General features: G+C 45.1%; 2 protein-coding genes across 2 annotated transcripts in view; both read right to left on the reverse strand.

Annotated features, from left to right (window-relative positions):
• Nucleotides 1–389: 389 nt before the first annotated feature.
• On the reverse strand, nt 390–2,419 carry LOC136295077 (phospholipase A and acyltransferase 1-like). The gene is made up of 4 exons (XM_066193340.1): nt 2,301–2,419; nt 1,680–1,893; nt 1,213–1,481; nt 390–811 (listed from the first exon to the last, which is right to left on the reverse strand). The coding sequence occupies exons 2-4, from the start codon at nt 1,795–1,797 to the stop codon at nt 689–691; spliced, it is 510 nt and encodes a 169-aa protein (XP_066049437.1). The 5' UTR covers nt 1,798–1,893; nt 2,301–2,419; the 3' UTR covers nt 390–688.
• Nucleotides 2,420–5,338: 2,919 nt separating this feature from the next.
• LOC136295351 (IgGFc-binding protein-like) overlaps nt 5,339–12,016 on the reverse strand; it is a 50,981-nt gene continuing 44,303 nt past the window's right edge. The window contains exons 61-67 of the mRNA XM_066193851.1: nt 10,852–11,028; nt 8,967–9,097; nt 7,894–8,093; nt 6,826–6,964; nt 6,397–6,525; nt 5,926–6,037; nt 5,339–5,589 (exon numbers count right to left, since the gene is read on the reverse strand). Coding sequence (XP_066049948.1) covers nt 5,436–5,589; nt 5,926–6,037; nt 6,397–6,525; nt 6,826–6,964; nt 7,894–8,093; nt 8,967–9,097; nt 10,852–11,028 — 1,042 coding nt within the window. The 3' untranslated portion in view covers nt 5,339–5,435. The remainder of the gene's footprint in view (nt 5,590–5,925; nt 6,038–6,396; nt 6,526–6,825; nt 6,965–7,893; nt 8,094–8,966; nt 9,098–10,851; nt 11,029–12,016) is intronic.

Genomic DNA, 12,016 nt, shown 5'->3' on the forward strand with positions numbered 1-12,016 from the left:
CAAAACACCATCATGCCAAAATGAGAGCACTCCTGTAAAACTCTGAGGGATACAGATTATAAGACCTGCACTACCCTGCGACCTCCCAAGAGTTTCTGATTTTAGGAAGCAGAAGCACGACTCAAAGACACTGCACATGCTCTGCTTGCTCCTCTGCAGACATTGTAGCCATGGCTTTCCCACCTACATAGAGACTCAGCTGGAAAACCCTCAGCAGTACTTTCTTAGAGTTTTTCAAAAAGTTGAGGTTGAAATAATGGATATACAGAAAAAACCTTCAGGAACCAATTGATGAAAATGGATGAAAAGCCTGCACCAGTGCAAATTCACCCAGACAATCACAAAAACCATCACAGGCAATGAAATAAAAGCAGATATGGCAAACGGGCTAATGCTGCTTGAGGTCACCTTCAATGGTGCCAATCTTGACTTTTTATTTCTTAATGAGATAGCAGAGAAAAGCAGTCTCAACAGTGGAACTTGGATGCAAAGTTATACACAGATAACAGAGGATTTTGGGGCAATTAACGTTTGGGTTTCTGATATTTTATTAAGGCTTCTTTAATGTTTACAGCAAGGGTGACACAGTTGCTAATCAGCCTTGGTGTCAGGTGTAGCAAAAGCTGACCAGCGGCCGCTGTTGCCAAGGGCTCTTCCTGCCTTGGTCTGAGCTCTTCCAGACAGCCCATCAGTAGTAGTTTCTCTCTCTCCTGGATGAGTCCCCACACAAGCTCTTCACAACAGCAGTGGCAAGACCAACAAGAAGGATACCTCCTACGGCTGCTGTAGTACCAATAACTGCTTTTGTGACCTATAAAGGGAAAGTAAAACACTGGCTGGAAATATGATGAGCACTTGTACTTACTGCCCCCCAGCATGATAATGTAGCAACGGCAGGGATGTTCAGTGTAAATAAATCAGGGAGAGACGTGTGCCCCATTAGCAGAAATTGCAGCAACCAGGTTTGTACCCCAGGAGGTGGCACTCAGTGACAGGGCACTGTCAGGGTGCAGACAGACCACAGTGCACAGACCACAGTAGCCCTGCAGGTCCAGAGGCTCTGGGGAGGCCAGAAGCAGCGCTGGTTTGGAGCCCACACCTAGGACTTGGCTGTCCCCATGCAGGCTGCAGGCTGTGTCCCAGTCCTGGCTCACAGCTCACAGCCAGAAGCTGCTCTGGGAGGCACCCAGGGGCTCACCCCGTGCCACTCACCTGGTCAGAGACTCCCTCTCCGTAGCGGAGCTCTGTCACAAAATGTTCACAGTTGCTGCCAAGCACATCATACGGCACCTCCCTGTCAATCCAGCGCTCAGCACGTCGGATTATCTCCTTCACAGGGAGAGGAGTGCGGGAGCGATCATACTTGTTGTTGACACACCATTTATTATTTCCCACCACCTCCTTCAGGAGCTGCTTCTTCACCTTGGCCTTTCTGGTGAATATTGATGTGGTGCTCACCGACAGAGATGGGGCTCCTTCATCTGCGGAAGCCAAGGAGTAGATAAGGCAGGCTGGCAGACCCACTCGGGCCACTCCAGGATCTCAGATGGGTGTCTGACTACTACTGGAAAAGCCAGCTACACACACAGGGTCCACCAGCACCAGTCCGTGGAGGGAGACAGAGCTCTTGGGGCATCCCAACAGCCTCTCAGCACCCTGCCAGGCTGCATCAGCCTTACCTACAGGTGTCACGTTGATGACATATCCATCCCCCACGTATAGGGCCCAGTGCTGGTAAACTTTCCGGTCGATCTCGATCAGGTCCCCAGGCTGGGGGTGGCGCCTGCCATCTGCCATCTCCGGAGCGTGCAGTGAGGACGTGCAGCACCTGTAGCCGGGCGGGCTGAGCGCAGGGCAGAGCGCAGCGGGGAGGCGAGGGCTGTGCACGGGCAGCTGGCGGGAGCGCAGGCACGGAGGGTGTCAGTGGCGGGCGCCGAGGGCAGCGGCTGCCGGAGCGGCGGCCCCGCTCCGCCGCCCGCCGGCGCAGGGCGAGGCACCGAAGCGCCCGGCTCCCCGCCAGCGCATCCGCCCGAGGCCGGGCCGGGCCGGGCGGTGTCCGGCTGCTGCCGCCGTCCCCGGCTGCCCCCGCCCGCCCGCGCTGCCCGCGCTCCTGACCCGTTCGGGGCTCCGCTGCTGCCGGGGCCGGGCCGGGGCTGTCCGGGGGTGCCCGCGGGGCCGAGCCCGTGCCCAGGCTCTGGGGCACCTCGGGCCGCCCGGCACAGCCGCGCCCGCCGCCGACAGCCTGGAGGGGCCGCATCCTGCTGGCAAACGCCCGCTCGCATCCCCCGAGCTCCGCTCACCCCGGCGCCTGTCCCGCTATTGCCGTCGCCGCGCTCCCGGTCAGCTGCTCTCGCTATAAATAACAAGAAAATGGCGCTTGCGTCGATCCTGCCGGGCTCACTGGCGACGCTGTCCGGGGGCTGTCCTGCCCGTCCCCTTCCCCTCCATCCCATCCCGTCCCGTCCCACCGCCCCCGCCTTCCCCCTCCCACCGCACGTCCCATGCGCACGCTCCGTTCCCGAGATTGTTGCCAACATCACTTGTTTAGTGCTAAATCCAATTCTATCCCGGAGGAGGACGTGCCATTGCCATGTTCCCGGAGATTCACGCAGCTCCTCGAGCCCCTCCAGCCGCGGAGGGGCTCCGGTCCCGCTCGGCCGAGCGGTGAGAGAGGATCCCTCACCAGAAAACCTTTCTAGAGAAAAATGGAATGCTGCCTTTCTAGTTCTTCACCGTGATGAGAAACAAAAGAAGTGGCTCTCTGAGCGAAATAATTTTAGGGCAAAGGGATTTTTAGGATGTGTTTTTATGATGTGGCCTGGGCATTTCCTTTGGGACATCAGAGGAATCTCATGATTGTGTCCAGCAAGGATCCGAGTCCAAGAAATGAGCACAGCTGAGCCTGTACAGCTGTCTCCTTTACTGGGGCTGGCACAGTGTGCCAAAACTAGTGAGAAAACTGTCCTCTGGGTGAGTTGAACTAAGCAGTGTATTTAATGCCTTGCATTTCAGAAGTCAGGTGAGCAAGCTGGTTGATTTAAAAGATGAGAGCAGTGGAAGATTTGTCATCTTTCTGCCTTCCAGTGGCATGAAATTGTTAATTCAGAGTAGCATTGAACAGCAGTTCTGTTTTTTGTATCATCCTCTTCTCTAAGTCTATTTGCAAAGCTTTGCAGTGGAAATGGAACCACCAAGGCAATTCTTGTGGTACGGAGAAAAAAAAAGCATATATATGGAAACCCAGATATCTGCTTTACCGGGGCACAGCAGGGTCCTGTGGCCTGGGGAGCCTGAGCTGGGATCCTGCAGGGCAGGGACTGGCCTGTGCTCCCACCCAGTGCAAAGGGAGGTGTGGTCAGCACTGCTCGGCAGCCGCTGAATCACGCTGTGGCATGCTCGAGAGTGCAACAGAAACTGGCACTGGACAGGGAGCAAAGATGGTATTGTAAACACAGTGAAATTCCAGCAGAAAGTTGACAGTTCATTTGTGCACGAGTAGGTCTCTCTCGCTAATTCATTTTCATTGTGTAATGAGGTTGAAAGGCCCTTTCTATTCATACCCTTTCCAAAATAGATGTGGCCTCGGTGTATGGACAGCTGGTGTGTTCTTGAATGGACCAGAATAACCTAACTCACCACGGAGACTGTAAAAACTTCTCTGGCTAACAGTACACATGGGTTTATGGATAAAAAGGAAAGGAGAAAGGGTAAGTAAATAATAACCAGCATTACAACAGAAACAACAGCAAGCCCTTTTAAGGAAACCCTCCTGTCCGACCATCCTCTGGCAGTCACACTTTGCTGCACTTAAGCTGGGACTGAGGCCCCATCAGAGCCCCTTTGAGGTGTCCGCCTTCACTCCCTGCACACCTCACATTCACACATTACCTGCTCGGCCCCAGGTTTCCCATAGCAGAGTCTCAAACATCTGAATCCTTAAAATAAATTAATCATGGTGCAACAGCAAAACAACAGCTTGAGCTGGATGCCTCTGAGGAGGAACCCCAAACGAAAGAAACCGTGTGGATTTTGTATGCTCACAGTCTGGGGTCCCTAGCTCCTGCTGTATCTCTGATTGTCTGTTCATGTGCCCGTGTCACAGGTCCCCTGCCCTTTGTTATGTGAAGTGTTGGCACCAGTTCAGTCAGGCTTTGCCACCCAGAGCTCAGTCTGCATCTCACACTGCAGCTGCACACTGAGCTACCTGCACGATATGTCTTCCTCAACAATCAGAAAGTAACCTCCAACAAACTGGAAAGGCACCGGAAAAAAAATTCATGATGCTTTACATCTCAAAGCTTCACTCATAGCCCTGCTAATCCATTCAGGGCTTGGACAAGGCTCAGGCAATGCTTCAGTCCCTGATCTTTGTGAGTGGTCTGTCATGGGGTGGGTCTCACAGCATGTAACTAGGCATTGCTGCAAATACCTTTGGTCTCCTGCTGTAGTGGAGTCCTTAGTATGGTCTGGGACTGAGTTGATGCAGAGCTCCTCTCACATTCATCAGGGCAGCTTCTGATTTTGCAAAAACCCCCAAGGAGAGTTTATGACACAAACTCATTCTTCAGGAAGTTTTTGTTAAGTTATGCTCTTGCTTAGCCCCCACAGGCTGGGGACTGATGACAAGCCTGCTTCTTGTCCCCTCCACTGTAAGGCGATAATGGGGGTCATCCTTTTTTATTTCATCTGTCCTCAGGTGAGTTTAGTGTCTTGTTTCTTTCTCTCCCCAGGTGGACATGTCTTGCCAGAAAAGGGGTAAAGAACTGTGTCCGTGCCAGTCAACTAATCTCCTCCCCATGGAAGGATTTGGGTGAGATCCCATGAAGACCTGCCTGGGATGCTATAACTAGTTCATAGAATCATAGGATCGTTTGGGTTGGAAGGAACTTAAAGATCATTCAGTTCCAATCCCCTATCGTGGGCAGGGACACCTTTCATTAGAACAGATTGCTCAAAGCTCTGTCCAACCTGGCCCTGAACACTTTCAGGGGCAGGGCATCCACAACTTCTCTGGATAGCCCATTCCAGTGCCTCACCACCCTCATAGTAAGGAATTTCTTTCTAAAATCTAACCTAAACCTCCTGTCTGATATCTAACCTTAATCTACTCTCTTTGAATTCAGACCACATCAGCTATGGTTTGCACTTCTCTCAGAGGTGTGTGTGTGATGTTGTGCAGCACCCTTGTGCCATCAAGGTCTGTCTGGAATTTGTGTTTTTCAAACATCCTTTGAAGACAACAGAGTCTCTTCTGTCAGTTAGAACATATTTTAATTTGGGCCTACAATGTGAGATCTGAGAGATCTTTTAAATGAACAATTTCAAAGGTTTTCAATAAATGCAATGATATATTTATTATTATTTCTTCTCAAATATTAGAAGTATGATTAAAATACAAGAGTAAAAAGTATGAAAAATAGGAATAATATTGTTAACTATAGATGTGTATTTGGGGATTCATTTTGATCAAATGCACTGTTCACGATGCAGCCATAATCTTGCTCACGTACTCTGGCATCCAGATTGTCCCTGGACCATTTCAAAGAAGAATCCCTTGATATTGTAACTGTATCCGTCTTTCTCTTCCTTCTGTACAATGAAAAAAAAAAAAAGGAATAACCTATTTTCATTTCCATTCTTATTTATAGTGAGAGATCAAATAATGCTGTGAGCATGAATTGGACCGGGTTTTGGAGAAGACAGAGTTTTATGGTAAGTGATACATATGCCCAGTGTAAATGAAATGGCCTATGTTCATTCCTGATTAAAAAAAAGGTATTTTTTCCCTCGCATTCATCAGAAGAGATGCCCAATGCTGTGGCTCCTTTCTAGTCTTGCAGGTGTGTGACTGATGGGAGTTTTGAGGTTTACAGGTACTGAAAGAGGTGTCTTTGCTGAATGTAGCAAAGCTGGGAGAAGCCTTACCTGAACAGGTACACTGTGGAGGAGATGAGAATGACAATAACAGCTACACCTGCCACAACTCCGATGACGATGGCAATTGTGTGGTCCGAATCCTCTGTGTCAGGGTTGTCATCTGAAAAACAAACAAGAGCCCTTTCACTGAAAGCTAACTGTGCTGTGAACAGAAATATTTTTTCTCCACCCTTGCTTGTCTGTTTGTATTGTGTTCTCTGTGGCTTCCTGGAGTGGTGTCAAACCCAAGTCCTGTGTGCTGCACCAAGGCCTGCTGTCCTGCACCAAGGCCTGCTGTTCTGCTTTCTGGTACCTCTCCACTGGATTTCTGACCCTTCTCTCTGCTTGGATCACCACGGACTCTCACCCACTGGGTTACTAATCTACATCATTAAAATGAAGAGCAAGCCCAGTCTTCTCCATAATAACATCCATTTTTGAAAATGATGCAGACAGGGAAATCCAGAATAGTTTTATTACCTATTCTTTCAGCTTCACAGTTTGGTCCTGTGTAGAGTTCTGAACATTCACAGGAGTGGAAGGAGGTGCTGTTGGAAGTTTCAGAGCAAATGCCATCATTCTTACAAGGATTTGGCATACATGGACCACCTGGGAAAAAAAGGAGAAACACTTGACTCTCAGATAATTTAACCCTGAAGAGAACTGTTCTTGCTTAGATTAGGCCGACTCCTAATGCTGCACATCCCCTGTATTTTAGTATGTCTCTTATATCTGACAGCACAAATAAGGGAAGGAAACACTTTTTCTCCAGTGAAACATCAGAGCAAGATCCCTTGCATGGTTTTCTTCTGTACACTCTCTCTTGCAACTATCCTTAACCCAGTGCTGCCCTTTAAAGTTAGTCAAGACTTCACAGCATCAAAGACAATGTGATATTGGTTAACTCACTCCTGTAGCATCCACGACTGTAGTTTGAAATGCCACAGATTTCACCAGACCCACACACTTCATCAAAGCAGAAAACAGTGGAGCTTTCTGTGCACTGGCATTTCTGAGAGCAGTCATCAGTGGTGAATATTTCTCCAATCTGGAAGACCAGAAGTTAGATGTTAGATGTTAAAAAAATCAAATGAAATCAGCCAGAAAAGGCATGAATGTAGCACTGGAACCCTCATTATACTCTCTCCAATGCTTTCTTGATGATCAGCAATAGGGCAGATTGGGTTTTTTTAAAGTAGTTTGTAAACCAAAAAGAAAGCAAGCAGCTAACTAATGGGGCTCTTTGAAACTCGAGGATGGCCCAAGAAAGAAAGCAAAAGAAGAGTTTGGGACACGAGATCCTAGCCCCAGGCAGGGTACCTGTGTAACCAAAAATGGGGAACTGTTGCTGGAGATGAGTGGCAGATGAATCACATCATACCTCCAAGGCAATGTGACAGTGCTATCTGCCATTTTTCTTAAAAGTGCCGCCTGTTAATAGTACATCATTACTGGCTTAGGCCTTTCTTTGTACCAAATCTCTGGTTAACCAGAAACCTGTGAGACAATGGAGCTTTTCTATCCTGCAGTGACAATGGAGGATCCTCCTCAGAATTCAGCTTTGCTCAGGGCTCTCTTCATGTCCTATCCAACTCTCCAGACTCAGACTCCCAACCCTGCCTATACCACTCTCCACTGAGAGGAGAGAGGCCACAGTGACACACAGAATTTTTCTGTAACTGGTGTGTTGTAAACTTTAGTGTAATAAAGGTCAAGAATTAACATGAATTTAATCACATAATTTCTCCAAGTGTCTGCCTTGGACTGGCAGGCAGAGTTTCAGAGGGAAACCAAGAGATCTTGACCTCTCTTCCCTTTCTCCAGAAACCAGAATTTTATTAAACAATTGCTCTTTGTTTCTAATGTTTCTACTGCCAAATTACGTGCTGAGGATTATGAGGAGATGGTCAAAATAACTAACAAGAGAAAATACTATTTAGTGCTGTGGGAGCTGTCTGACCCACAGAGAGACTGTACCTCATAGTATTTGTTAAGGTATGTGCAGCCACACTGTTTGTAAGGCACACAGTCAAAGCCACTAAGAACATAACCAGGGAGACATTCACAGCCTTCAACACAGGGTGATTCACACTCAGAGGGGCTGGTCAAGTCGTTGCAGGATGCTGGACATGCAGACATGCATGAGCTATACTTGCTGTTGGCAGGACATGATATGCCTGTAAAAATAAGGAGTCCAGTTATACCAGGCTGCTGTGTGTTAGTTACTTACAGAATTCCCTTTCTGATCCATTTTGTAGGGGGCAATATGATAAATACACACACAGAGATGTGCATGCATATGTAATAGTACTGAAGTTGTAAGTAAAGCACTCCAAAGTCAGGAAATGCATCATCAAAGCTATTTGTATGCTGTGCTCTCATTCCTGCTATACACTGATCTCAAAACAACTTCTCATATGTTCAGGATTACCATCCCTGAAGTGCCAGAGCTGTTCCACAGCTTTAGGAGCTGTGTTTCACCAGAAATACAATTTCCTAACCATAGCAGACATAGGGAAAATATGGTTTGATGAATTTCCAAACTTTAAAAAGATGAGGAAAAATATGTTTGAGATGATTTTAAGTCTTATTTAAGCATTTTTTTAGTCTGAAAAGTTTTGAGTTTTCAGTTGAATCTTTCTTTTTTAGTCTTGAAATTTTACAGGCAAAAAAGATAATTAGTTTATTTTGTAGATTTAAAAAGAGTTTGAAATTAAATGCTTTGCCTCCAGATTTGTAGCTTGTGATGGTCTCCAAAATTTAAACTTTTTGTCCCGTTGGGAATGGGGTCATCTTTTCACTCACAAAACTTCTGATGACAGGGAGCTGACAGCTCTGAATTCCTAAGATGGAGTTTAAGTGCAAAAGTCAGCATAGGACACTCTCAGAAGAGAGGTCAGGAAATGTGGGCTCAACTGTGAAGACTGAGTGAAGTGTAAATCAACATGTTTTTTCTCGGTGAGAAGACTTGATTTAGGAAAAAGCTTAAACTTCAGATTTTAAGAGTCCTTTAGGTAGAACCCCTACTTTCTGTTTTTTCCTAGGCTTACCACAGTCTGTTTGCTGCCTCCAGCCGTCCATGCTGACTCCTTGCTGCTGACAAGCCAGCACATATTCCTCCAGACTGCGACACAAGGTAGCAACCTCATCTCCTTCCACACACATATCAAACAGGCAGCTCCTATGTGCAACATGAGAAAATGTTAATTCCCAGTACATTTGTTATTGGTTGTTTTCTTCTGCTTTTCTGCCTGACTCTGAGTTAGTTTTGTTTTCCAGTATCTGTCTGACAGGAAACAGAGGAATAAAAGACACCCCAAGCACGTGATTGGGAAGATCAGGTCATTTGTTGTGCAGCTGCTGCTGCTGTGTGAGGTGGCCATATAGGATCATAGCATCATTAAAGCTGGAAAAGGCCTCTAAGATCATCAACCCCAACCTTTAATCTAAGTCTACCAGGTTTACCACTAAACTATGGTCCTAAATAGAAAATTTTGCTCATAAGCAATCTAAGCCTCTCTTGGACCAAGCAATAAAGAGTTACCTGACTTAACACAGTAAGTATTTTGCTCTCTGCTTCTGTTTTGGGAATATCTTGCTTATAAAGCACTTTTTCATGCTGCTAAGTGTTACAGCTGAACTTCACACTTCTTTCAATAAATGAATACCCTCCCCATGTCCGTGTGCCTTGAATGTTGACACAGAATTCTGTTTTATCTAGTGTTTGTTTGCCAGTGCTACCCTCTCAGTTTTGCTTATCATTTGAGTATTCATGGCCTCATGATTTTCAGAGGCATTGAGATCCAAGATGAATGGAATCTGCAAATATGCAGCACCTCAGAAAAATCAGGGCAATCACTAAGCAGGTAGAACAGGCTGCCCAACCAAATTCTAGAGTGAGGAGAAAAGTAGGCATATGTTAAGAATCAGGAGATGTATCTATATCTACATCTACATGTCTATATCTGTATCTGTTATATATATATATCTCCTATATATATAAGATATTATATATAATATATAAGATATAATAAGATATAATATATCTTACATCATATATATATATGATATAGATATAGATATAGATATAGATATAGATATAGATATAGATATAGATATAGATATAGATATAGATATAGATATAGATACACATTGAAGTGAATGGTCCACTTCTTTTGGCTTAAGATACTGCTAACATCCTTCTCACAGATAAGAGGGTCTTTGGGGTGGGCATTATGTGTCTTTAAACGTTAAGCATAACTATGTAACTAAAGAAAACTGGCAGCTACTTTGCAAATTTGTGACTTATGATGTTTGAAGGATGAAAGATGAACGTGGGGATGAATACAGCTCAGAATCAGGTATGTTTAAATTGTGTGTGTAAAAAGCAGAGCAATCTTGAAACATAGCAGAAGGAACTTTCTTGAAGATACCAGGTTAATTACTCTTCACTAATCTGGATTTTGTACTTCTCCATGAAAAATTCAAGAAGTGTCACCGACAGCTTCAGCCTTTGGTTATGGCACAATGCAATTTTTATGAAGCTAGAACTGCTACCCAATAGAATCAGGTGCTAAATTCTCACTGAATGTGGATGAGAGCTGTAAGCACATTGGAAGTTCCAGGCTGCAGGGATAATGCTTAACACTGCTGCTTTATCTGTGTGGGAAAAGAGGAAAGCTGCTTTGTAGAGCCAGCAGAGAAGTGAAATACTGAAGAGATGAGAGAAAAATAATCACAGCTCTTTAAAAATAAATAAGGAGATGTAAATATGTCAATAATGGAATCACTGAGTCCAATTCTACAGACACTAACTGTCCTTAGCTCCTATTAATACCCTGGAGACTCTAGATGACTGAAGATAGTTCTTGTCAGAAACTATTGCCAAAATGATTTTGCAGATGGGGAGAACAACTATCTGCAGTAGACACTTACGTGAAATAGAAATCTGGTTGGACTGCAGAATGACACGTGGCAAAAGGACCATTCAAGTCAGTCAGGATTTGACACTTTGAAGTTGTGTTTTGCTGCTCCAGCTGATTTTCATTGCAACCTTGGAAAAGCCCTGGATCTGGTTCCTCCTCAGACTCATTTTCTGAGCTGACATCTCGTCTGTAAATGAAGTCATTATGAAATCATCAGTGTTCTGTGTACATCCAGCATTCATGGTACTCCTCTCTGAGTAACACTGCAAGAATACTTCTGCCTTGTGGTGTAAATGTAAATGTTTTTTGTAAATGTAAATGTTAAATGTACATGTAAATTTCTTTTTCCCCCCATATTTCCTAAATGGGAAGGAGATGTAGCAAATCAAAGATGTACTGAAACACTTCCTACCATGTCAGAGATTTATGGATATTTAAAGTAAACAGGATATCTGTAGTTATCTCTTTGGAAATTCTGCATTGTACATGTCTTATCCATTGCCTCCTCCTCCAATCTATTCAACAAAAGTTTAATGTTAGTCAGAATGATGCAGCTGGAATAAAGCCCAGTTTCTTGGATATATGTTCACTTTCACTGAACATATATGAAATGTTCACTGAACATTTCAGGCTGCATGCCTGAAATGCCAGAATTTTCCTATGGGCACAGCCTCCAGAGCCCCTTTATGCTCAACACTGCCCCATATACTGTTTTCTGGCAGGCAGATTTTTGCAGCCAAAATGTATCCAGATAGCTAATGTGATTCCATTTACTTTCTGAAAAAGCAATGTGTTTATGGCTAAGCAATTTCCACAGGCTTTCAAAGCAACAGGAAAAAAGGCAGGACCAGGAAGACAGGAAACCTCAAGGAAACAAGAAAAATCTTTTTCGATGTTTTGTATGGACTAATTAGCTCATAATTTTGCTGATCACAAATATCATGCTCATGTATGGTCAAAAGAATGTCCTTACTTTCTGTGTACCAGCAGAAAAAAAAATAGCCATGAAAGCAAGAAAATCAGACTCTTCAAGAACCTTTTCTGGGAGGAACTGTAAATTTATTTTGATGGATTTCAAAGCTACCTTCATGTTCCAGAGGAAAGAGTGACACCGAATCAGGATTTTCACTCACTCAGACCCATCCACCACATGTATTTATCTTTGCCAGGAACCA

The sequence above is a fragment of the Chamaea fasciata genome, unplaced genomic scaffold, assembly GCF_029207755.1.
Source record: "Chamaea fasciata isolate MVZ Bird 193981 ecotype frontalis unplaced genomic scaffold, bChaFas1.0.hap1 SCAF_11, whole genome shotgun sequence".
NCBI classification, from domain to species: domain Eukaryota; kingdom Metazoa; phylum Chordata; class Aves; order Passeriformes; family Sylviidae; genus Chamaea; species Chamaea fasciata.